The 26,953-nt window shown below is 42.6% G+C and overlaps 1 protein-coding gene across 1 annotated transcript in view; it reads right to left on the reverse strand.

Moving 5' to 3' along the window:
- NEBL (nebulette) overlaps window positions 1-26,953 on the reverse strand; it is a 111,024-nt gene that overhangs the window by 22,057 nt on the left and 62,014 nt on the right. Inside the window, 11 exon segments of the mRNA XM_045464332.1 lie at window positions 7,616-7,765; window positions 8,993-9,085; window positions 11,472-11,643; window positions 12,629-12,733; window positions 14,024-14,116; window positions 15,636-15,728; window positions 17,310-17,402; window positions 19,753-19,790; window positions 19,793-19,844; window positions 22,916-23,008; window positions 25,359-25,463. Coding sequence (XP_045320288.1) covers window positions 7,616-7,765; window positions 8,993-9,085; window positions 11,472-11,643; window positions 12,629-12,733; window positions 14,024-14,116; window positions 15,636-15,728; window positions 17,310-17,402; window positions 19,753-19,790; window positions 19,793-19,844; window positions 22,916-23,008; window positions 25,359-25,463 — 1,087 coding nt within the window.

Consider the following 26,953-nt stretch of genomic DNA (forward strand, 5'->3'; position numbering starts at 1 on the left):
ATGTTTGTTTGTTTGTGTGGGAAGATAGGAAATTAGACACTGGTTCCACACGTAGGATTTGATACGCCTATGAAGCAGCCAGCAGTAGGCTATTTTGTCTGGAGTCTGGAGGTCGTGAGAGTAGGAAGATGCCATGATTTTGGAGTTTCTGCTCTTCTACATCGATGCTGAATATCAACAATAAGAGACACTGTGACATCTGAAATAAAAATCCACACTGCTGTCTCTACACCATGAGCCCCTCTACAGGCCCTTCTGGTCTTGGGATGCCCAAGAAGTCGGTTCTCTTGGTAGGATCTAAATCATCCAATGCAGGCTAGATCCGTAGACAAGCTCCTAGAGGGGATTAAACTTCCAAGCCACAGATTCAATTACCTACCAGTCTAGAGAACGGGTCCTCTCCGTAGCCTCCAACTCTCCTGCTGGACAGAGCCCAAGGGGAGGGCCCACAAATAATATTCTCTTGCACCCTGTCCCTGAGGAGGCTGTGGCTTGGCACTCCCCACACTCTGGTCTGGTCTTCAACCTATTTCCTAGACACACGGCCCCTGGGCTTAAGACGTGCCAGAGCACCCCAAGTTTCCCATATGCTCATAAGCTACTTTTCGGCCTCAAACACTCCTTTCCCGTGTCCCCACCTGGCTGATTCCAACTCTCTGTGTCAGTCCATCACAACGCCTTCCTGGATACAATGGCTTCATGCATCCGGCTCTCTCGTCCGAATGTGAGTTATTCGAGGGCAACAACTAGACCTTTAATTTTTCGGTTTCTAGCGTCTCCCACACGTAGGAGATAAATGTTTAGTGGATAAACAGATGTAGTTATGGATGCCTTGAAAACACGCACAGGTTTAGGACAATCAGCTCCCTAATTGGTGCACTGCCCTCTTGGTACACCTACAGACAATCTACTGAGAGTTCCGGAATGTGCCGAAGCATTTCTCGCAAGAGGGCGTAGGACACGGGCTAGAATGCTATAATAAGCACAGCTCAGACAGGGCGGCCACAGAATTCAGAAGCTTGTTTTCCATCAGTGAAGGCAGGACAAGGTCATCCCAACAAGACTCCTTCACAACAGAACTGAAAAAGTTCACAAGGCTGGAAAACCCAAAATGTCCATTTTAAAAAGTACCTCTGTCTTTCTTTCCCTGTCGCACCCCCATACCCTTGTACGCTCTCAAGGGAAACAGAAGCACATAAAATACCTGAAGCAAAATGAAACACGAGTTCAAACTGAGAAGGGTAGACACTGGGCAAGACTGCAAACACACAGGAACACCAGCAACACAGAACACTGCGAGTTAGGGGAAACCAAAGAAACACAAAGTCGTACCGGGAGGCAAATACACGTTGCAGACAAGTGTGTGGAAGACAAACACAGAGATCAGAGAAAACCTTGCAGTGAACCGAGCAGGAGACATCAAGAGTATTTCCAACTCAATGAACTGCGTGTCGAATGAAAACAAGTTAACCTAATCTGATACCAAAAGGCAATAAAGGTAATTTCAAATGATACTATTCAAGAATCAAAACAAAATCAGATCAAGTTTAAATAAAAAGCCTCCTTTATTGAATCAAAGTAACACAGTAGAGATGTAACATGAAAATGCTTTGGTAACTTAATACCTTGGAAAGTAGATGGAAAAGTAAGAAAGCTCAAAATAATCGCATAAGAAAAGGAAAATATTCAGCAATCAAAGCTAGATGGGAAAATATCATGAGAAACACATAAAGAAAACAACGATAAAAACTTAAAGGAGAAGGCTTCTATGCTAATGCTCATGAAAACCAAATGTGAATGACGAAAACAAGGTACTTTTGCCTCAAGGAAATGAGCCGATTGTTTAATCCTTTATCCTAACAGAATTTCCTCTGACTCATAAGAAGAACCCTAAAATGATGACTCTCATAACTGCCCAGCTACTTAATTCACAAAGTAGAACAGATCAATTTTAGAACATAAACGTATTCTCATACACAGAAAAGAAAGGGGGGGGGGAAGTTTATGTAAATTTATGGCAAGTAGTTTAGGAAGTGTAAAATATCTTTGAGAGCTTCTTGTTCTATGTCCCTCTTGTTACACAAGTGGACTCTGTGCCTAATCAAGTTAGATGCTCTCCAGAGACCTCAGTTCAAGGAGGAGACAGCCAGGGTGAAGTCCAAAGCCTCGTCCTGTGGCACACAGCTGTGTCCACTAAAGTGCAGCACGGTCACACACACACCCTCGACAGCAGGGAGATAACCCAATCTCCAAGGACATCTCGCTGGGACTTAGCACATTTTATCCTATAAAATCCTAATCTGTATCTAAAAAAAAAAAAAAAAAAAAAAAAAAAAAAAAAAAAAAAAAAAAAAATCGAGTATGGAAGAAAAGCTGGCGTTTCCAAATACTTACGTTGTCTTTTTTTCTTCATCTTACCACTAACAAGTACGGTTTTAAAATTCTATTCCGTTTCTAGAATGGTACTTAAACCAATACATATGATTAACTAAAGACACCAAAGGTTTTCATCAAACAGCCGTCAAGACCATAAAAGTTGCTTCCTTCTACAGAGTCAATCAGCACCTCCTTCCCAGGGCCCAGCATAGTACACATTTCAAAGGGGACCCTAAATTTCAAAGAAACTAAGAAGTCATGGGTACTGCTTCCTCCCTTCACCATCAGGAGAAAAAAAACAAAACAAAACAAAACACTGGGAATGTTTCTATTTTAGGTTATTTTTCAGCTATGCTTTAATGTCCTTGAAACATATCAAAACATCATCCAAACAAAAATGGGAGAATTTCCTTGAAAGCCTTCCACAACAGCCTTTTATTTAAAAAAAAAATAATAATTATAGTGTATATATTTATGCACACAGTTCTAGTTTTTAAGATCTTAGTTTCTTGTATACCCGAAACTACTACCACATTACATGTCAATCATATGTCAATTAAAAAAAAAAAAAAAAAGAAACAGGAAAAAAAATATTAATTTGGCCATTTCATTCATTCACCCAATACTTGCTGAGTGTTTATTCTTCACAGCTGGTGACAGAGTCGTGAACAAAAGAACCAATATCTCTCTTGCAGGGCTTCTATTCTAGCGAGGCAGAGACAGACAAGCAAATAAATAGATATATAATATCTCAGATGGTACCAAGTGCTAGTGAAGGAGAAAAAAAGGGACAGACAGGAAAAGTGCTACTTTGTCTCTGGGAGTCAGAGGGAGGTGTCTCCAAATAAAGTGACTTCTGAGCAGAATTATGGAGAAAAACGGGATTCGGCCAAAGCAAATATGGGGATGAGAGGGAATGTTCCAGGCAGGGAAGCAGTTACGTACAAGGCGGCAGTACAGGGTGGGAGCTTGCTTGGAAGGTTTGAGGGAAGCGGGGACCACAGGAGTGTTCCGAGAATGGAAAGAGACGAGCTTGGGGAAGTAGCCAGGGCCCAGAGCAGGCAACGGTGAGGATTTGGGTTATATCCAGAATGAAATGGTAGCAGAAGAATGACGTGATTGGACTTTCGGAAAGATCCCTTCTGGCTACCAGGTGGAGGAAAGAGCAGGACAGAGGGCTGGCGGCCTGAGAGGCAAGAGCAGGAACAGGAAAGCGGTCAGGAAGCTACCGTGATGGTCCGAGGCAAGGAGGGCCCCACTGGAAACGCGGAGTGAGGGCAGAGGGGGGCCCAAGCAGTCAGATTCTGCGTATGTTTTTCCCGGTGGAGCTGATAAGATTTGCTAATGGGTTGGAGGTAGGTGTGAGTAAACAACAAGGGTCAAGGATGACTCCAAAGGCTTTGACCTCAGTACCTGGACGGGTGCGGTTGCCATTTAGCAAACTGAAAACCTGGGAAAGAGCAGACTGTTGTGGGGGGAAGGTGGGGGGCGGGGATATTGCTTTGAACATATTGGGTTTGGTATATCACTGATCATCTGAATACAGACACAAGGTGCCAACAGCTGGAATGCGTCTTGCCTCCCTTAAAATCAATGGAGTTGGGAGCATGTTCCCATGTATTCTAAAATCTTTTCAAATTAACACAGACATCTGGTGTTACACATACTTGTATGTACGTTAGAACGCTTACTGGTACATCTTTACTTCTGCTTCGTACTTCAGTATCCATTTTCCAAACTAGGAAACGTCACTAAAAGCAGAGCACCTTGACCCCATAACGGGGGGCTGAGAATGACAAGGCATTTTCAAAGGCATTTTACAAGCCATTATTTAAGCTACTGAGATACACCTTCCTGTCAGAAATCCAGCCCCCAACCCCCACCGCCACCTAACATGGCGTCTGAAATTCCTCCATTTTAAAAAATGTAATTATGCCCTCTCAATCAAGTGTTAATCTTACATTCTGGCATAAATATAAGAATATGTATGTATACTGTCTTTCTTTTTTTTTTTTTTTTTTAATTTTTTTTTTTCAACGTTTATTTATTTTGGGGACAGAGAGAGACAGAGCATGAACGGGGGAGGGGCAGAGAGAGAGGGAGACACAGAATCCGAAACAGGCTCCAGGCTCTGAGCCATCAGCCCAGAGCCCGACACGGGGCTCGAACTCATGGACCGCGAGATCGTGACCTGGCTGAAGTCGGACGCTTAACCGACTGCGCCACCCAGGCGCCCCTATACTGTCTTTCAATGGAGACATTTTCTCATTCCGTTTGGCATAGAATGGGGTCCTTTTGCTAGAAGTAATCAGAAAAGAGAAGGTATGGCTTGGGAAGAGAAAGAAGAGAGAAGCCAACAACAGCGGGTTTTCACAGTGCAGTCCTGGGGACAGAGAATGGAGAGTCAGCAGGTGCAGAGGGACTGGAGACGTTTGGCGGAGGGGGTCTGAATTCTTCTCTACGCAGGCTCATCCCAGTCCTCATCACTGACACCTTCCACATCGACCTCCAGTGTAGCCTTCCTTCTGGACTCTGATTGCCTACTCGACACCTCCATTCGAACATCTCACCCACACACCATCTCAGTGCTCCGTTCTCTCTCGCAAAGACATTTTTCTCCCAAAGCCTCCTTGGCCCAGTTAACATCATTTAGCATTTGCGTTTCGGCTCAAATCCTCCTTCTCTGGGAAGGCTTCCCTGACATCAAGGCCAGATCAAATTCCCCGGTTGTACATCTTGCGGCCCCCACGCTCTCCCCCTCAAAGCCCCTTCTCTGTTCTTAATTATACATTACGTGGGTCAGTATCTGTTTCATGTCAGAGTCCCCCACCAGACTCCGAGTCCCTTAGAGCAGATGCACATCTCTTTTGCTCACTGCACTATGCATCACCAGATCTGAGCTCTTGGCTGGTGTAAAAGAACACTCAGTAAACATTCGGTGAATAAATGAATGAATGCTGCATTGGGTGCACAGACGTGAAGTCGAAGGGTCACTGCTGAAGCAGAGTCTCTAAGGTACATCGCATCAACTCTAAAACACTGGACTGAGTAAAGTTGACTACAATGGCTCCGAGTTTATTCTTGTATTTGCTTTGCATTTTGCTCGTCTCATCAAACATCGGCATTATTCCATACCTCCAGAACCCCAGAGGACACCAAAGGGAGAAATCAATAACCCCAAGTCCAAAATCAAAAAACTCAAGAAGTTACTGAACCCTTTGTTAGAGAACCAGCCACAGAAAAGGAAGCTCCCCCATGACTGCTGTGTCTACAAGACGGCAAAAGTACCTGACAAACATTTCATTAGAATCATAGAGAAAAGAGATCTTTAAAAACGTCCTAGTAAGGTGGGATCTTAAAAACCAAACCAAACCAAACAGACAAACGAAAGGCAAACTCATAGAAACAGCACAAAAGTGGTTGCCCGGGGGCTGGAGCGTGGGGAAAACAGGGAGGGGTTGGAAAGGGGGTAGAAACTTGGAGCTATATGGAGAACAAGCTCCGAGAATCTAACGTATAACGTGGTGACGACAGTTGACAACACTGTATCGTATCGTTGAAATTTGCTAGAAAAGTAGAACTTTAACGTTCTCACACACACACACAAGATAACTATGTGACGTGACGGATGTGCTAAGTAACCAGCTGGGGGGGGTGGGGGGGAGTCCATTTCACAAATGTACTCACATATCAGACCATCCCATTGGACACTTCGGATACCTTACAATTTCACATGTCAATTGTACCTCAGTAAAACTGAAACATCAAAGAAAACAAAACTTTCGACCCAGCTAAGGCCAGTCTAAATATGCAGTTTAAGATGTATAGGATGTAATTGACTCTAACCTCATAAGTGCTTTATTTGAATGGATGAAAAAAAAAAAACAAAAAAACACCAATCATACAATTGCAAGGGCTTTCACGGTTTTATCAGGTCTTTGGTCACTTTGCTTTCTCCGCAACCGCCCCTCACCCCCATGTTAAGTTGCTCAGCATCAAAATTTCCTGCCGTTGGGATGTCAGCGATAGGACCTCTGTGGTTGAAGAGGAAATTCAGGGTTCTTTTTATTCTTATGTGCTTCAGACCCCTCACCTCCTTCCCCATGGCACTTAAATGGAGGTGCTCCATGGTCTTAACTTTTAATAAGACCTTTGTCAGCAGGATTAGTTGAACATCCAAAATAATTTCAACTAAAAGGTCTAGATGTAATCTGCCGGTTTGGATATAGAAAACCGGAGAAGGGATGACTACATAAAACATAGGGAAGATTATTAACAATGAACAGTATTTTCCAGTTTTGTTTTGTTTTTAAATCTCGTATCTCAAGTATCACAGCCAATTTCTTTTTTTTTTTAATTCTTTTTATGTTTATTTATCTTTGAGAGAGAGAGAGACAGAGTGTGAGCAGGCGAGGGGCAGAGAGAGAGGGAGACACAGAATCTGAAACAGGCTCCAGGCTCTGAGCTGTCAGCCCAGAGCCCGACGCGGGGCTCGAACCCACGAACTGTGAGATCACGACCTGAGCGGAACTTGGGCACTCAACCAACTGAGCCACCCAGGCGCCCCTACAGCCGATTTCTTTTAGGCAAGATCTAACTCTGTCTGCAAATGTATATCAACGTTAGAACGCACACAAGGGGCGCCTGGGTGGCTCAGTCGGTTAAGCGTCCCACTTTGACTCAGGTGTCATGGTTCCTGAGTCAGGGCCGCACATCGGGCTCTGCGCTTTCGGCTCCTCTCTCTCTGCCCCTCCCCCACTTGCACGCACTCGCTCTCTCTGTCTCAAAATAAATAAGTAAACTTGAAAAAAAGTAATAATAAAATAATAATAAATGCACACGAATTCATAGCAACCCCTTCTAGCTGTTCCAATATAACTGTAAGATTGATTTCCCTCAATGGAAATCAAACACAAACTCCACAGAACCCAAGTGTCCACTCTGGCTGTGTACCTCCATCACACCATCATGCAACAAACTCACACAGCAGGTCCCAAGACCCTTTTGTCAATAAAAATCCATTGGCGGTGAAAATAGTGAAGAAAGACAGGAAAAAACAAACGTACAGGAATGCAAGTTAGTAGTATAAAAGAAAAGGACTCCACTTTCTGAACAGAATTTAAAATTTTCAAACACACCCAGGCTACATGTTTGTGCAAAGGTGAAGAATGTTAGGCACGCTTACGACAGGTTTGCAAAACTGTATTATTGTTCTCTGAGACTGATTCAAATTTACTACCTCCTTCGTCCGACGGCCTGGTTACCTCACTGCAGCATGAAAAGCTGGGGTAAATCTCGGATATTTCTGACTTGTCGTCTCCCAGACCTGTGCCAAAAGTACTGCTCGAATGAGAGCGAGAACGATGTCTCCTATAGTGACTTGCCTTTTCTACAGCGGAAGGAAAATATTCGTATTTGTGATTAAGTGACTTGAAGAACCACAACAAAAAAATTACTGAAAAAAATGTAACAAGGACACAAAGCAGGTCTCTTATAAATAAAAATCCCAAAGCTCAGGCATTACAAGTTCTAGCCACCTGTTACCAAACTTCCACATATGCTGTGTCAAGTGCATCAAGGTTGAACAATCACTTATGCTCATTTTAAGTGTAGATTTTGAAGGAGAAATGGGGGTGGGGTGGGGAATTAACAAGAACTAAGGAAACACTAGCAAACTAAAATGTTTCTATCAAACATAGCATCTGGTTATACATAATTGTTTTTAAGAATCGCCAAGCGTAAGTATTTGTTGCCTTTTCTTTATCTTCAGAAAATTTAATGAGAGCTTGGCTGCTTATGTAGATCAAACCGAGGACAAAAGTATTAGAGTCCCTATTTTCCCTTGGGCTTTCCATTTTATTAATGTCAGTAACTAAATGTAGAATATAAATCAGGGGGTAGAGACAGACCCAAAGGATATAATACATCTATTTATATTGTTTGAAATAACTGCATAACTGTCAAGGCTTCTGTGTGTTCAACACTGTCTGAAAGTCTGAAATGCCAAAGCATGCTATCCCTGTACCCAAATATCCAAGCCATTCAGTTTTTGCTTTTAATTAGAAACATGCGGTCTAAATTAAAAGTCGAGTGAACTTGCGACATACGCCATAAATTCTGCATTATACAAAAACTCAGAGATAAATTTTAAGGGTACCAAAAAGTCTATTTTATTTTAACACATTCATGATGCTATATAGGACACCTCCCCCACCTTTTATATAAAGGAGAAACGAATCTCCTTTATATCTTAGCAGTTTAACGCAATCCAAATAATTGCATTTGAAAGCCCAGAAAACCTATCAAATCACATTCACTAATGAAAAGCAGAAACAAGGAAGCTCTGGACACCTTTCCAGGTGAACCTGGGACAAACTAATCTAGGTCCGATATATTAAAAAGCTGTTTTGCGAGGTTTGTTTTCATGCATGATGAATGGCATTTTAAAGCAGCATGGCATTTTTTTTTTTTTTTTTTTTTTTTTTTGGTTTTTCAAATCCTCAACTTTAAAAATTCACAATTCACAGTTGGCACCAGGTGCCTCTAAGGCTCAGATGAGCTGCCCTTTGAGGACAAAACCACGTAAATGAGGAGGAACTCAAAACGTAAGCAGTACCAGAGAGCATATGGAGACTTCTAGACTGAATATTGTCTTCCAGGGGATCAATGTCGAAGATGGAGCCAGGATCTGTGCGCCAAACTTTGAGGTCTTTTACCAAAAGGAAGAAATCAACAAATCAAGAACGAATCTTAAAAAGTCAGCACCGGAGTCAAGCACAAGTCTGGAAAAAGATGTACATAAGAAGCAAACACGTAGAGGCAAACCCACGGTCCTGCAGACATCAGAGAACGAAGGGACAGTCGCACCCACATAGATTTGGTAAGAAAATCTTGTGAGCAAATTTAAGTTGCCTGGTTTATTTTTCATTGTCCTTCTGTCTGCAGCCTGTGACTCATCACCCAACACACATGCATACCAGACACCCCCCCGCATCCCTGAACCCCCAACACTCGTGCTCAAAGAAGTAAAATGTTTGACATAAACTGCTGATTAAGGACATGTGAGTAATTCCCAGGGAGTGACTGAGAGGTTTCGATCCGAGAAAACCAAAGAAAGAACAGAAACTTCTCTCCTGAGGGCATCTGGATGCTCAGCAGAAGCATCCAACTCTTGACTTCGGCTCAGGTCATCTCACGGTTCATGAGTTCAAGCCCCACGGTGGGCTCCCCACTGACAGTGTGGAGCCTGCTTGGGATTCCCTCTCTCTCTCAAAACATAAATAAGTAAACTTTAAAAATAACTCACTTCAGTTACTCCCTGCCTGGTTCAAAAGTTCGTTTGTGGAATGTACTGCATTTTGGGGCTTCGTAGGGAAGTCCTCAGTGGAAAACAGTCTCCCCCCCAAAAGAAGAAATGCACCGACCTCTGGATTACCCAGTATGGGAATAATTTAGAGACATGTATGTTGCATTTAGAAAAAAATAGCAATTTCTAGGGACACCTGGGTGGCTCAGTCAGTTAAGCGTCCAACTTCGGCTCAGGTCATGATCTCACGCTTTGTGAGTTCAAGCCCCGCGTCGGGCTCTGTGCTGACAGTTCAGAGCTCGGAGCCTGCTTCAGATTCTGTGTCTCCCTCTCTCTCTGCCTCTCCTCGACTTATTCTCTCTCTCTCTCCCTCCCAAAAATAAACATTTTTAAAACAATTTTTAAGAAAAGAAAAGAAACGAATTCCATGTTATTGTCAACAAAAACATCTCAACCCATCCACCCAACTGAATATGATTCTTTTAAACAATCAACTTTGGAAGGTGTGCAGAGCTATCTGCAAGGTGTGTCAATCTATTTGGAATCCCTCTTGGAAAAGACTTGCAGATTCACTTAATAATCACTCAACAAACTTACGCCCTGACTTCAGTACCGTTGTTTTATATGAAGACATTACCCTGTCAGATACGCACCTCCGTCCCTCAGCTCACCTCTAAATGGCCTTTCACTAGTTCCAAAAGGCAAGCTCTTACTTGTGAAGATGAAGCTAACTTCACATGGAGATTGCTGGTGAGCATGTTGCATGGTTCCCAAAAATATTATCTGAGCTTTAGAACTGGGCTAGCTACAAAAATTCAGACGCTAACTGCTCTGAAGAAGAACAATCATTTGGAAGTATGGGTCGTTTGTGCGTACCGAAAACTCAGTAACTGTCCTTTCTAGCCCTGCCTTAGATTCCGGTGTGATCACTGCTGTCTCAGCCACCATTCAAAACTTTGTTCCGAACATGCGCCCAGACAAACTAGGAGGAATAGTGAGAAGTTTCCTTCCTCTCAGATTTATGGCACGTGCAGACAGCTCTCGGTTATCCCCACTCGGGGATAATATCAAAAAAAATATCAAAAACGGAGCCTGGGTGGCTCCGTCAGTTAAGCGGCCGACTTAGGCTCAGGTCATGATCTCGCGGTCCGTGAGTTCGAGCCCCGCATCGGGGTCTGTGCTGACAGCTCAGAGCCTGGAGCCTGTTTCCGATTCTGTGTCTCCCTCTCTCTGACCCTCCCCCGTTCATGCTCTGTCTCTCTCTGTCTCAAAAATAAATAAACGTTAAAAAAAATTAAAAAAAAAAAATATAAGCTCTTCATATTGTGGAATACCATCAGAATCTCTCTGGCACTATTTGTGGTAAAAGGTCCTACATGGGATCAGTTCTATTATTTCTGTCCCCCATGTAGACAATGTCTGCAGTACAAGGCATTGCTCAAGTACGTTAGCTAAAGGAAGAGAAAACAATTGTCCGGCCTTTGTTATCACTCCTGGCTGGTATCTGGGCCGCTCCTTGGCTTAAGAAGTAAGAACACTCTTAAGACCAGCAAGTTATTGAAGACAGAGAAGCTCCAATAATCCAAAAGATGTGCGATGATAGCTGACAAGGATCATGAATCCCATTCAATGTGGCACAAACAGTTAACACTTAGCCTGTCATCCCTTTTCAATTGGGCACCACATCCAACATTTGAGGACGAGTCCCATGAATAAGGAGGCTGATTCTACAGCGGGGGCAAGGACCACCTTTTTGACCGTGCACACCTGCTGAGAACCGTCAGCTTACCAACAATGATTCCAGGTCTCCGGTCCATCTCCACAATGTGAGGATGGACGCCCTTGTAGGCCGCATCGCTGACAACTTGGGTGTTCTTCCTCACTCGCTCTGTCACGGGGTCATCTACAACAGGAGTAAAGCCTCTGCCCTTTGTCTTTTCAAAGTCTTCATGATATTTTACCTGAAAAAAAGGAAAAACAACATAAACTCCAACTGAAATTTCCTGATTGTTAACAGAGCTCACACAATTTCGACATAACGGCAACTGTTACAGAATCAACTACATCTAGACTATTTTCCACACAGATGTGTCTTTTCCAATTACTCCGAAAATAGTGTCTGAAATGTCAGCTTCCTAGCATCAGAAATCAAGTGCTGAGATTTTCACAACGGTTTTCCTCATTACGGTTAGAAGCTCTTTTAAATTATATATAAACCGGTATATCGGTGAGAAGGTTTAAAAGATATATATTGTTTAATCCTGGCAATGTCCTAAAATGTACTAACTTAGGTATAAGTTAATTTTCTATTTTTAAACTTTTAATAGGTTTTAAAATGATACTCTATTTCCACACATTGACATGATTTTTTTTTGTATATATATATATATATATATATATATATATATATATACACACACACACACAGTTCAAACACACATTTTTTTCATGTTCTGATATTGGATTACAGTGGTAGTTATTCAATTCTGTAAATCTTACTATATACCACTGAATTGCACACTTTAAATGAAGAAACCTTATGGCCGATAAATTATATCTCAGGCAACTGTCTTAAAAAAAAACATACCTAACTTTTACATTCTTTGCAACATGTAAACATACCAAGCTCTGTCTTAAAATTAACTGAAAAGAAGTCCAAGCAAATGTCTTTCACAAAATGCATTTAGAGTAGTCATGTTAGAAATAAAAACACACCCCAAATATCACTGAGAAAAATTACTTTATTAGACTAAATATTTCCATTACATTTCAGTGTGGTTAGCGGTCACCCCCCCCCCCTCCAAGGGAGGGTCCCATCTGCGTTTTGCTTTGCATTCATGCTGGTTAGTTATCCAGATTAATGGTGAACAACGCCTTCTGTATACCGGGTGGGGCCGTTCCTTAGTATGTTTTAGTCATGAGAAGAAGAAGCTGGTTGTACCCTACCATGGAAATATGATTTTGTGCTTCTTTGACATATCTCAGACCAGGCGTATCTAAAATCAGACTTGGTCTACCTTTCATCTGTTTATGGTCCTGGGTATATTTTACCTGCAAAGGACACAGTAGAACGTACTTAAACAACACGACAATTGTAAGAGAAAACATTACGCCACGTTTTCAAACTTTCCAAATGAGTGACACATCTACAACAAATTCAAAATGATTCCCCAAGTAAGTTGTTCAGTGAATTACAGGTCATTCTAGGGTAACAATCTAAAATTTTGCTCTCAAAGTTCACTTTTAAAAACTAAAGCAAAAACCACCTAAATCTCTCGATTAACCAAAAACCAACGTGTGAGTGAGCGATATCCACTAACAGTGTAGTCGGGAACAGTGGAAAAATCCACACTAAATTAAACAGGAAAAATCCACACTAAATGAAACCTAAATTTATTTTTCTGTTTCTAATATTTCCCCGTTTGCCACCATAACACTGTTGAAGAATATATACCTACCAAGTCCAAGCATCCCTCTATTTCCTTTTATTTTTTTTTCCCATTGTGGAGAATAAGAAACTGTGAGTATCAGATCTAATTTCCTTCTAAGCAGCCACAGCTTAAAGGTAATTTATGTCAAATACGGTCAGCATCTCTGGACAGAAATGCCACTGGCGAACAGTAAACCGTAAACCCTAAATGCTGATTCCCAGGCATGAGCTATCTTCTTGATAACTGACCAGCAGAACTCTGCTATCTATGAAGCTGGTTATGCATGATATGAGGAAAGCAACGATTGAGGACCTGAGGACATATGTGCAATTCGGAACTGAAGCCCTGATATTTACTAAAAGAAAGCACACAATCCAAATAAGACACTGATGTGCACCACGGGCCTTTAATGAATAACTGAATGCTATACGCAATGCATTTAAAGATTTTTTTTCCCTCTAGGTCCCTACTCTGGAGTAATGAGTCATTTCTGATTTTGTTTTGCAGAGAACATCTAACAATTCACATTCAATGGGATACATCTGCACAATGACAATTATTTAACTTACGCATCAAAGACTTCACCACTTTCAAAGACACTGGCTAAAGTAACATGAATCATTGTTTAAAGGAGCATAATATAGTTTAAAACTAAACTTTGAATGTAACCATTGGTCACATCTGGAAATACCGAGGAAGGGCTTGCATGATGACGTCAGGTTGCGCAACGGCAGCTTTTGGAAATCATCTGAAATTACACGTGGACTTACTGCATGTATCACAAATGTTTCTTGAGAGTACGTTTTATTTTCACGGGGAAAAAAAAAAAAACAACAACAAGAAAAAGACTGCAAGTAAATAATAAAGGACGCATCCTTTGTAACGGACCAAAATGAAAAAAGCAACTTGCCGAACTAAGATTTTCTTGATTCTTCTTCACTCTTTCCATTTCAGGAGTTACACTTAAAGCTGTGGCTCTTCCCAGCTGACCTTTATAATAAACCTATCATTGCGGAGAATAAAAAATAAAGAGCACGGTGAATCCATTCACCTACATAAGAGTCTCACAGTAGCTATCTTAAAGAGCTAGCCGAGAAAAGGGCACAACGGAAAACAGAGAGGATGGCTTCGGAGGGCTAGCCACATTTACAAGGCTTGCATCTGAAATCGATTTCAATTCATCCCACTGCGTCTATGGCTGGGAATGACGTCACTGTGAGTACACTCAAATACATGGGCATACTGTCAGGAAAGCGGACATGAGCACTAGATCACAAAGGAACATGGTAAGAAATGTCTTTCATGGATATCGCTTAAAGGCACTCGTACCCATATACTGTTGTAGTCTGTTAGTAATTAACTGCAGCAGGGTTTTCAAAAAGATGCCTAAATAGGCGACCGTGGTCATCCAAAAACTGGTCGCTGCACTTCCCACGACCCCATTCTTCCTTCTCAATAACTGAGTTCCTTTCTGAGAGTAATGGAGTTATATCAACCTTGCCCCTAGATATATCGGGCAGAGATGGGCACCTACTTCTCCAAAACACAGTTGTTAGGAAAATGGCCAAACAACAGCCTGCCTTTGTTTTATGATCTGCCCCCAAAGACTTTAAAGGTTTGAAGAATAAAATATTTCTTTGAGCCTAATAGATTTCTAGATTTCCTCTTCCAGAGAACCCAATCAAATTTTTTTTACTGTTTTTTTTTTTAATCTTTGAGAGAGAGAGACACAATGTGAGCAGGGGAGGGGCAGAGAGAGAGGGAGACCACAGAATCCGAAGCAGGCTCCAGGCTCTGAGCTGTCAGCATAGAGCCTGACGCGGGGCTCAGACTCAAGAACCCGCGAGATCATAACCTGAGCCAAAGTCAGACACTTAACCGACTGAGCTACCCAGGCACCCGCAGAGATCTCAATCTGTATGTCAAGGACTTCAAAAAAAGATGCTCTCCGTGAACTACACCTATGGATTACAAAAACAGAAAGGGGTCAAGAACAGGCCAGGAGTTGGTGCTTGAGGAAAAACTAACAGCCCCCTTTACAAGTGCCCTGAAAAATGGGCCTGTCCCGTGTGACCTGTGCAGGCTTGCACACTTTATAATTTTACCCCCCAAGTCATCATCCAAAAATAAAGCGACTAGAGCTGGGAGTGGGCGACAGGGCTGGACAGGCTAACAAACAAGAACACATACAGGTAAGAAAGGCAGTGGGAAAGCTTATTCGAAGGGCCAAGACACTAGGAGCCATCGCCGCATCCCTTTGCAGAACGACAGCAACTGTAAGCGTTCAGACAAGAGGGAGCCACAATAATCGGTCGCCAAAAATCATAACTGGCGGTCACTGGGAACTCTGGAGCCCGGAATGCCTGGCTGTTCCCACACCTAACACTCCACACCATTTCAAGTTAGACAGGCAGTCAACTGAGAGCACAGTATCAACTTGAGAACTTTATAAACACAACTCTTCACTGACATGTTGAGAATACGTTTGCTATCATAAGGAAAAAAAGTTACTAAGGTCACACATTGCTGAGGTTCTTCTGGTTTTCTTTAGCTCTCTTCAGCTCTGGTGGATCAGAAATTGAAGTTGCTTGTTTAACCCCTCCTTTGTATTTTACCTGCGGAGGATAAATGAGAATTTTAGTAGATAGCAGAATGGTCAAGACACACACACACACACACACACACCCCACAGAGCATGAGCCTCGAAATTAACCCTATCTTTCCACACTTGTCCCCACAGTAGACATGCAGAAACCGGTCAGTTCATGTCCACACCTGGATCCTTATTCTTCTGATGTGGCAAGCACAAAATGGCGTTGTGCTTCTTTAAAATGATGTTTCAAGGGGTGCCTGGGGGGCTCAGTCGGTTGAGCGTCCGACTTCAGCTCAGGTCACGATCATGTGATTCGTGGGCTCGAGCCCCACATCGGGCTCGCTGCTGTCAGCCTGTCAGCACAGAGCCCGCTCAGGAACCTCTGTCCGCCTCTCTCTGCCCCTCCCCCGCTTGCACTCTCCCCCAAATAAAGACATTTTTTAAATAAATAAATAAATGATGGTTTCAATACATATTTTGCTGTTCAATGCCAAAGCAAACTGCAAATCCCACCACTAAAAGCAATGGGAATATAGGGGAGAAACACAGGAATGAACCATTCCAAGAGAACCACAGCGAAGCTGCTGGCCCAGCCTGGGCCATTTACTCTCATTCTGGAGGACCACTGGTCCTCTGGAGGACCATTTACTCTCATTCTGACCTGGGGCTTCCACCTTCAAAAGAAGCTAAAGATCTCTCCCTCCTACTGCCTTCCAGGGATATTATAAGGATCAGGTGGTGTTCAGCCTGATTTTCTCCTCTACCTGTAAGAACTCACACTCACATTGTAAAGTCTTTCAAAACTACCCGTTTGGGAGGAAGAACGCTATTGTTTATACTGGTAAAAGTTCCACAAAAGGGTCCAAAAAATGGGAAAAATAGCTAGCAAGGGGCACCTGGGGTCCCCAGGGGCACCCAGGCAGACCTGGGGTCAAATCCCAGCTCGGCCCTTCAAACTGTGGGTCCCTGGCATGTCCTCTGACCTCTCCAAGACTCAGCTTCCCACACCTACAAACCAGAGAAATAAACTGCGCCGACCTCAAGGGTTCAGAGAAAGCGGTCAGCACACATGCCATATTGGAAGTATCTCACAATTATTAACTCTCGTTCCTTTATTAGCAATAAATCATTGATGACTAATGTTTTTCATTTTATTTACAAGGTTCCCTGCCTTGACGTTATGTCTTAGCAGCCCAGTCAAGCCGGGTCTTCTCCTGCTCTTTTCTAACAGCTAAATTCTTCTTCTCAGGTTGACAACACACCCACTTCTCTCCAGGTCCTTCCCTGAAAGGAGAGATTTACCCACGAACCTATGAGGCCCGTGGAGACAGGAACTAGGTCTCACCCATCTTTGTGTACCAGCAACCAGGACCACGCCTGGCACCCTGGGGTGCTTAACGAAGACTTCTTGACTAAACGAACACAGCTAAATCATAGCCAGACAACCCCAAACTTCCCGGATTGCACCGGAGAACCAAAGTTCCTGCCCTTGAGCATGGGACTGCAGGAAAGAGCATCCGATCCGTAGAGGGCTCGAGCTTTTCGGAGAGCACTGTGAAGAATAAAAGTGCATGACGCTTGCTAACACAGAGGAAACACTTGCCGCACTCAGCTGCTCCTGGTTTCTCCTCACCCTCTCCATCTCTGGCGTGACGCTCACGGGCGTGGCTTTGTGGCACGGCTCTTTGTACCGGAGCTGAGAGACAGACAAGGTGCGAGACAGGGTGGGGTTACGTGAAGGAAAGGTGCACCCACAGTCTGCAACAGATTAAAAGAAGCGTCCTTAGGAGTTCGCGGGGACCTGCGCATCGCTAGCAGACTTCACCGTCGCCACGAGCCCAGGCTGCAAGCTTGTTCTCGCCCGAATGGTTTTGAACTCTACCTTTGGCTGTTATTCTTTGCGTCGCATCATTTGTCGGGGGCCCCCCTCCGAGTGTGATCGGTCCCGGGAATAATAAGTGATCCCTTCCGTGAGTTCCTCTCTTCAGAGCACAAAGGCAACGTTAGCAAACTACCATTTCGTATTTAAAAATAAAAATCCTACGTTCCTCTCATCGGCAAGGAGGATGGCACCATGCCTGCCCCTTCGTGACAGGCTGTCACTGCGGAAACGCACCCCGAACCTCAAAGTTTCCTTATCTACAAAGCGCCCACGTGGGAAGGCCTGTGCTCTGACTCGCATTTATGGAAATTTTCCTGCCCTACCGTGTTGAGGTGCTCTTTCTTAGCTGGAGGATCAGGCCCCAACATTTGTGGTCAGTTTTCCGGCAATTCTGCAACACCCCGGGAAATAAATGAGCCTCCAGCACAAAGAAACAGAATAGTAGGTCCATCAAATGAATCTTTGACAGGCAAAAGTTAAACTGGAGGTTAAAATCCTATTATAAGGAACTCCACAGGGACGGTCTTAATGATCTTCCGGAGTTTAAATTTAGTGTAAGGGAATTTTTTTTTTTTTTAAGACATCACAAGACCTTCAGGGCCCGCAGATAAAATGGACCCGGGATGCACACCCTTAACCGTGAGTGTGCCAGTGAAGAGAAGCTTGACAAGCCTGGAAAATAAATGACAAAGGGTCAGGCCCCTTCCGTGTGGCAGCTTTCCTCAGCGGGCGGCTTTCTCTGTGCCGTGATATGTAATTGAGAGTTTAGGCAGATTCTGTGTCTGTGTCTGTGTCTGCGGTAAAGTGAGAAAAGATCCAGTGTAATCTCTACGGATGGCAGGATATAAGGAAAGATTACTCCGAGTAGAGCTCGGAGGGGAAAAGTCTGCTGAACGGCATTACGGATGTGGAGAAACTATCGTAACCAATTTCTGGTGGGTCTAAGTTTGGGGAAATCAAACTGATAATGGCGACTGTTCATGTCTTGTTTTCATCCATTCACAAATATGCTAAGTGCTCTCCAGGTAATACCTCCCTTAATGGTATGGCTCCTGTGTCACAGATAAGGAAATTGAGGCTGGGAGAGGTTGGTGGCTTATAAAGGTTACACAGCAGGTAAGGGCTGGAGCTGGGATCAAGCCAGGAGACCAGGGTCCACATTCTTCCCGTTATTCTGTATTGTCCAAATTTCTACCGTGCACACACCACTTGCCTTATGTCGGGCCAGCTATCAACTGGGCTGTGATTTGCAGTATTCGTCTTCCATTAAATTAGGTCACTATTATCTTCAAATAAAGTTATTTTATGGGAGTGTTATGTGTCTCTGATAAATTGAACACGACTATCCTTTCCTTTCGAAAAAGAGGTACATTAAAACAATACAATCCCTAAATCATGGCCTGCTCACGCGCCAAGCACCTATCATTTATATACCAACCATACTTTAGGAAACACTGGGGTTCCCGACGTGACTCCTTAGAGCCCGAATCACAATTTCTCTCTCACCATCATCTTCTGCCGTCTTTCATCACATGCACCCATCACACTAAACCTTCCTCTCCTTGGACAGAACCTGGACTGTGAACAGGTTCAGTTTGCTCCGCCAGGAAGGCACTGCTTCACGACATCCACCCCCCCAGCTGTGATTAATTCTTCAAGATCCAACTCAAATGTTACTCTTCCTCCGAGGGTTTGCCTCTCTCTCTCAAGGACATACCCTTCCTTCTCTGCGTTTCCACAACCCTTTGCAAAGGGAATACTTGCTTATCGTTAAACGACACACTGCGCGTAAAGTACTCCAAAAGCCTCGTAAACAGTCAATAACTATTAATTATGGTCACAGCACTTAATGCGTAATGGGTATTTATGCCTCTGTCTGTTTCTCCTAGAGGCCTTGAGAATCCTCACTCATCTTTGAATTTCCCAAGAACAAGAACAGAGCAGGCATTCAGTTAACATGTTCTCGGATAAATAAATGCACGCACGAAGTGTTGTGCTAGCCCAACAGAAAGAAGGGCGAAATCCTATCTCCACCTTCCAGGCACGGGCCCTCCAGCAACAGAATGCATCATCACGGGACTTCACCTGTGTAAGTGCTGGGCCCCCCATTGTCTACTGCCATCCAATAAAATAGAAAACAGTACTTAAAGCAACATGATCACACATTGCTGATGTTCTCCTGGTTTTCTTTGGCCCTCTTAACTCTGGAGGATCGGAGATGGCTGTTGCCTGCTTTATCTCTCCTTTGTATTTCACCTGAATAATGTATTGAAAGAACAATGCGGGTTTTATTCAACACAAGGCTTGCAAGGTAAGAATTCTGCATTTGTAACCATTACATAGTTGAACTTTTTTCACCGCCAACGTTAATTTTCCTTCCATGGGAACACAAATTTTTATTTCAGCTGGTGATGCTTTTAGGATTCCTTTATCCTAAAGTGTAAATAAACTCATATTTATTCACCTAGCCATACTACAGGAGTTTATTTAATTACAATAAGCAAATGCCGCTTACGAGAATGAGTTTTATCATTAGGCAGATACACACACACACACACACACACACATAAAAACCTTGGGAATTATCTTAAGTAATATAATAACTTATCATTTTTCTATCTGAAAAGCCGTTTCTACTCATTAATGTATGAATTACAATTTATCATGCATTTAAAGTCCAAAGTCAAACCGAGTTAGGGGCAGAGTCTTCGGGAAGACTGCTTATCTGAGTGAGAACACACAAATAATCCAGGATAAGGAAAAAAATTAAGTGGCCACAATAAACGAAGAGAAAGAGGAAGGTGGAGGGAAATGTACTAAAAGCAGAGGCCATGACCTCTGTTCACTATGGAAGGGCCAGTGGCAAAAAGTCAGGAAGTGTCTTGTACCCACATAATCACGTTATACAAAGCCAGCCTGTATGTAGTCTGGCACCCATTCTATTCAAAAGCCCTTCCTTCAAATCCATTTAGAGGAAGATCAACCAGACAAAAATGATAAAGCCAGCACACTGCTAGGCATGGGACAAGAAACAGCTCTTTAAATTTATGAAAAGATTAGTAATGCCATCCTATCTGGTGGTATTTCAATATGTCTAAAATTCATGGAAGATTAGATTCAAGAAAAAGGACACACATAAATATTTATTTGTATGCAAACACAGGCTGAACTTAAGAGGCACATGCTGAAATTTAGCAAAGACTTAAATCTACACAAAACAGGGTTTAGAAATCACTTGGTAATGTTTAAATGATGAAGGCTGAAATCCACACTGACAGTCGCAAAGAAATGGTAACCTAAATATCTAAGATATCATCCATGTCCTAGTAGCCGTAGGTTGAATATGGGTAACAACAACGTTAGCTCAGACGTGAAACAGTTAAATTGAGAATACACCAAGAAAGACTACCTCTAAATAAGATTCAAAAACACTCCTTAACAGAGAAAGCTAATAGCTAAAAGGCTTGTACGATGGAGGTGGAAAATGTCGAGATCTTTAAATGTTAGAGAATCATATCTTCGTTTGACAGATCTAGCTAATCTTGAAAGGGCAACTTTCCATTTGAATACTAAGCAGGAGTTTATGGCCCAACCTTATAGAGATACAGAACTACACATTTATTGTTTGCTGGAAAAGGCAGTGGGACGCTGGAAAAAGAAATGATAAACCGCACTACTCTGTGCGATTTTCCTCGGGTGAGAAGCTAAACATGATTAAAGATGAACATTTTTGTTTTTCAGACGACTCTAAACTAATCAAAAAGGCAGTCATTTTACTGCAGGCAATGGAATCGCCTACCACAGAACATTTTTAACACTGTATCTCAGTACACTGATGGGTGCATTTCAAATATTATCATTTGAAAGTGAAGGAAACAAACATTTCATCCTTCTCTGCCAAACAAACTTCTCCAGCTGGACCCCAGCATTGCCTGACACAGGCTCTCGCCATGGTGGATGGGAACACCCTCATTGTAAGGTCTTCTCTGGAAGCCTCCTTCAGGAGCTAGCTTCATTCAGACTACAGAAATTTTACTGCACTAGTATTCTGCAGATTTTTTTGAAATATGATTTAATACAGCATTACCTTGCCTTTTCTATTTTTTCTCTGCAAAAGCCAACGCATACTCATACTCTAGAATGCCACATACTGTCCTGACTGATATGTATGTCTAACCAGACCAGTTCTACTTGAACTAGTTAACGAAAGGCTCTGTGTCTAAGAGTGAAGGTGAAGAGAAAGGTCACGAAAGGGATTTCAGGGGTGCCTGGGTGGCTCAGTTCGTTGAGCACCTGACTCTTTATTTTTCTTTTTATTTTATTTTGAGAGAGAGAGTGCAAGCAAGGGAGAGGGGCAGAGGAAGAGAGAGAGAGAGAGAGAGAGAGAGAGAGAGAGAGAGAATCTCAAGCAGTCTCCATGCCCAGCACGAATCCCAACATGGGGCTTGATCCCAAGACCCTGGGATCATGACCTGAGCCAAAATCAAGAGTCAGACACCCAAAGGACTGAGCCACCCAAGAGCCCTGAGCATTTGACTGAGATGCTCTGAAAATGAGCACTCTCTCTCTCTCTCTCTCTCTGAAAAAAAAGAAAAGAAAAGAAAAGAAAAGAAAAAAAAGAAAAGAAGGGGATTTCAGGAAAGAACTTTATGACTTCCTCAACAAGAAACTAAATATCCATGGAAGAATTGTTGTTGGTAAAGATAGCAATTATTCATTGTAAATTGTCAAGCACTGAAGGGAGAAGTTTTTTACCCATCACAGTACCTGCTCCTTGCCTCCTCTACCCTTCCCCCCCGCCCCCCAAGCTCAAAGGTAACTGGAGGGTAAATTATTTTACAAATCATGGTGAAGGTGCATGTTTTTGTTTCGCTGGGAGCTGGAAAAAGAAAAAGGCAAACGGGGCCTTTGAAACCTTCTCTTAAGCCACCAAATCAATGTGCTAAGGGCCTTTAATCATTCCACAGGGTAAAATTTCTTTCCTCCAAGTTGTGGAGAGGTACTGAAATTTATCTTTTCTCTGAAAAATTTAATACAGTTAAAATTCTGTTCAAAAGATGAAATCTAATCCCAGATTTCATTACTGGACTATTAAAGTGATCTATCTCTTGTGCACTATGATATATCAAGATGAAACACTGCTTTAGGTTCAAGGGGAACAAGGCTACAGTTTTCCTTCTGAAACTGAGACCTTTGATATTTGATGAAACAGCATTTTAACAAAGCGAAGAATAAAAGAAAAGCAGCCAGTTTAGCAAAGAACTGAAAACATTTATCTAGCTGATGTTTGCTTTTGGAAAGGATAATTAATGCTATGGAGAACTTACTGAACTAATATTCTGCTGATTTTTCTTCACTCGTTCAGTCTCTGGAGTATCTACTATGGCCGTGCCAGCTCCTACTTCTTTCTTATAAAATACCTTAATTATAAGAGAAGGAAAGAATAACTGTAAGCGTATTAGAATTCAAGTCCTAGATTAGATTCTTGTAAAAGAAAGACAATGTCTCAGGTTCTCAAGTAATGTGAATACAGCCTCTATTTACAAGTACCAAGGTCATATCAATCAATTAAATAATCCATTATCACAATAAATGCCCAATTCTGGTTTCATATTGCATAGTATTCCCCAAGTAACCCTCTCATACTTGTTCTAGAGCATGCATGCTACCCTAGGTGACCGCAGATTATTTGGTCTTAGGATATAAGTTGGCAAACTAGAGTTCCCGACTTTAAATATGAATATATGTTACATGTGTGTTTGAGGAAAATCAAAGTGCATACTATAAAAGCTTACTAAGCAGTATCATTTAATTCAAAAACAGCATGAAATTTTAAGCAAGTGCTACTCTCCAAACACAAAGATGCCTTCATTCTCTTCAAAGAAAATACTGGCTCTGTCACCAACATCAAAGTTTACTCATTCTGTTTCCCTTGTCTTCCACTCATTCATTAACCTTCCCACGTGTCTCTCCACTCCTACCAACAGCCACCCCTTTCAAAGACAAAGCAAACTGGGGTGCCTGGGTGGCTCAATCGGATGAGTGTCTGACTTCAGCTCAGGTCATGATCTCATGGTTCGTGAGTTCGAGCCCTGCGTTGGGCTCTGTGCTGACAGCTCAGAACCTGGAGCCTACTTCGGATTCTGTGTCTCCCTCTCTTTCTCTGCCCACCCCCCGCCCCCGCTCGTATTCTGCCTTTCTCTGTCTCATAAATAAATAAATATTTTAAAAGACAAAGCAAAACAAAAAAAATGTTTACAGGATAATAGAATAATTGTAAGAAAAGCATGTGAGGACAGAACCACTCCCTCTGTTGAGACTAGGTAATCCAGGAGGCCCTGGTGGGGGTAGGAGAGTAGGCCCCAGAGATGTTTTCCTCCACAAGATAAAAATCTAGAATACCATGGAATCACAGGAGATAAGGGTGGAAACAGCTTTTTTCCCAGATCTTCCCTTCCAGCCAGACTTTACCATTTATTAGCACACCTGCTTTGAAAGCCCCAGAGGCACCTGTCTAGCACACCTTGAGGTGTGGAGCTTGCCAATTTATTTCAAAGTAGAAAAGATTCCAAAAGCCCTCAGACTTAACACAATATACAGTTTGATGAGACATTTGCTTAACTCCTAAGGGACTAATGAGCTAGTTCTACATAAAAATATTGGCTGTTTGGTCAATTTTTATAATTTTATTTATATATCCATTAAATGTAGACCCAGTCCCTTAATTCCTATCCCTGAAAATAAAAAATATGAAAGTTTAAGAATTGGTTACAAACTAGTAAATCCCTAAATACATTATCATTTTAAATCAGTGACCTGCAAGAAAATTACTTCATATGATTATTCTCCTCTTTGAAGTAAATTCTGTGTAGAAGATTAAGACCTCTTTCCTAAGTAAAATTTTAAATTTCAGTTAACAAGAACTCTTGCTTGTACCAAAGAAGAAGATTTGAATCTGTAATTCCAAAACAATCATGATAAATTATACCTTGTAAGAACATTTGGTACTATTAAAGAACAAACAAGAGGCCCAAAATGGAGTCACTTATGTTAAACCCCATCAAGACTTAATACCTAACCTAATTGCAGTTTCAGCCTCTCCCAAGAGCAGACTTTTAAACCAATCAGCCTGGAATTTCCTGATCAGCGCTAGAGAGGTAATCTGCATGATAGACCCCCACCCTTTTCCTAGGGAAGGTGACCTTGTCTGAAGCAATCCTGTCTTTTCTCTTGCTAATAACTTCCTTGTCCTGCAGCTTTGGCCTATAAAGGCTTTACATTTTGTACCTCTCTACCGATCATCCTCTATTTATTTGTTAGATGGGATGCCTCCAGATTCCTGAATCATTGAATAAAACCAATTAGATCTCTAAATTTACTTGGTTGAATTTTAGTTCTTTAAAAAATGTTTTATTTTAACGTTTACTTATTATTGAGAGAGCGTGAGCATGGGAGGGGCAAAGGGAGAGGGAGACACAGACTCCGAAGCAGGCTCCAGGCTCTGAGCTGTTAGCACAGAGCCCGATGCGGGGCTCGAACTCACAAACTGCGAGATCATGATCTGAGCAGAAGTCAGATGCTTAACCGACTGAGCCACCCAGGCGCCCCGAATTTGGTTCTTTAAAAAAGTACTCTTATTATGTTAAAGAAGTAAAGATAATATGTTTGACAGAAAATTCAAACAATGCCACAATCAGACAATGAGGAACAAAGGCCCTCCTAACAGAAACAAAATTTCAAGGTGGCAACTGTCAGGGAATTACTACTCACCGCACTAATGTTTTGTTGAGTTGTCTTGATTCTCTGCATTTCAGGACTATCTGCCACTGAAGAATAGTTAGAAAGCATCTTCTCTGCTTCGTCTTTATACTTTTTCTAGAAACAGAAACAGCTAACATGAGTCTGAAACTGTGTGTGCGTTTGTGTGTGCCCACAGGCATGAGAGATAGAAAGAAAATGATGTCTCGTCCATATATGATGATTCAAAGCAGTTGTTGAGGTGACAGCAAAAATCAAGGGAGTAAGCAAACAGAGTAAGAAAACAGAGTAGAAAAGCGGCCTCCCCTCTTCTCAGGCGATGGTCCCCACCCTAGTCCATTCAAAGGCCTCTGGAGGGCTTGGCCTCTATGTCACTCCTAAGTTTAGAACCTTGTGATATTGTGATTTATAATAAGATATATCTATGGTCTTTGTCCCTATTTCTTGCACAGAACTCCTAAAACCCTCAGAATTTCTTGTGGTGAGAGTGATGAAGGTATCTCTTGCTATGTTAACGAAATGGTATTTGGACACACTGAAGTATGGGACTGGTTGCCAAGGAAACCAAACTTGTGATTAGAGGGGTGGACCTTTCAGTCCCAACCCCCAACCTCTGGGGATGGGAGAGGGGCTGGAGGCTGAATCGTCACCAATTGCCAATGAGTTCATCAGTCATGCCCTATGTAATGGAGCCTCCATAAAAACCCAGAAGGAGAGGGTTCAGAGAGCTTCCGGGTTGGTGAACATTTGGAGATTTGGGGGAAATGGTGAATGAACCTGGAGGGGGCTTGGAAGTTCTGCGACCTTTCCCTGTGCCCTCTTCCATCTGGCTGTTCTGAGTCATAACTTTTTATAATGACCCACTGATCTAGTCAGTAAAATGTTTCTGAGTTCTGTGAGCTGCCCTAGCAAATGAATTAGACCCAAGGCGGGGGGGGGTCCCAGGAACCTCTGGTCTATAGCCTGTTGGCCAAAAGCACAGGTGACAGTTTGCAACTGGTATCTGAAGAGGGGAGGGGGACAGTCCCGTAGGACTGAACCCTCAACCTATGGAACTTGGTGCTGTCTTCCAGTAGATGGTGTCAGAGATGAGCTGAATTCTCCCATACCCGACTGGTGTCTGAGAACTGGCCGTCGGGGTGGGGAAGCCTCCACATACATGCACTGGAATCGGTGACGAGAACAAAGAAGAAACCTACTCTTTGATGAGCAGCCCGGTCCCTGTTCAAAGGAGCCCCTAGAGCTCCTGCAAGTAAGCTGGCTCTCTCCACCCGCTATTTCTCACGCTTCTGGATTTATGCTTTTTGCTTCCTACTTCAGAAAAAGAGGCATTTGTATAATGGAAAGGTACTAGCATTTCTGTAGTTGAGATAAAAATCTCAATTCTTCTGTCTAGTAAATGTATTACTACTGAGAGCTCCAATACCTTCTCTGAGTACCAGCATCTTTACATCGTAGGTTTGGTTCGAGACCTGCATTAACACACCGAATCAACCCCACAAGCAGATACTATCACTGTCTCCTCTTACAGATGGGGACACTGAGACACGAGCTAAGGAGTGTCAGAGCAAGGATTTGAACCCAGGCACTCTGGGTCTAGAGCCAGC

Source organism: Leopardus geoffroyi, chromosome B4 (genome assembly GCF_018350155.1).
Source record: "Leopardus geoffroyi isolate Oge1 chromosome B4, O.geoffroyi_Oge1_pat1.0, whole genome shotgun sequence".
Lineage (NCBI taxonomy): Eukaryota > Metazoa > Chordata > Mammalia > Carnivora > Felidae > Leopardus > Leopardus geoffroyi.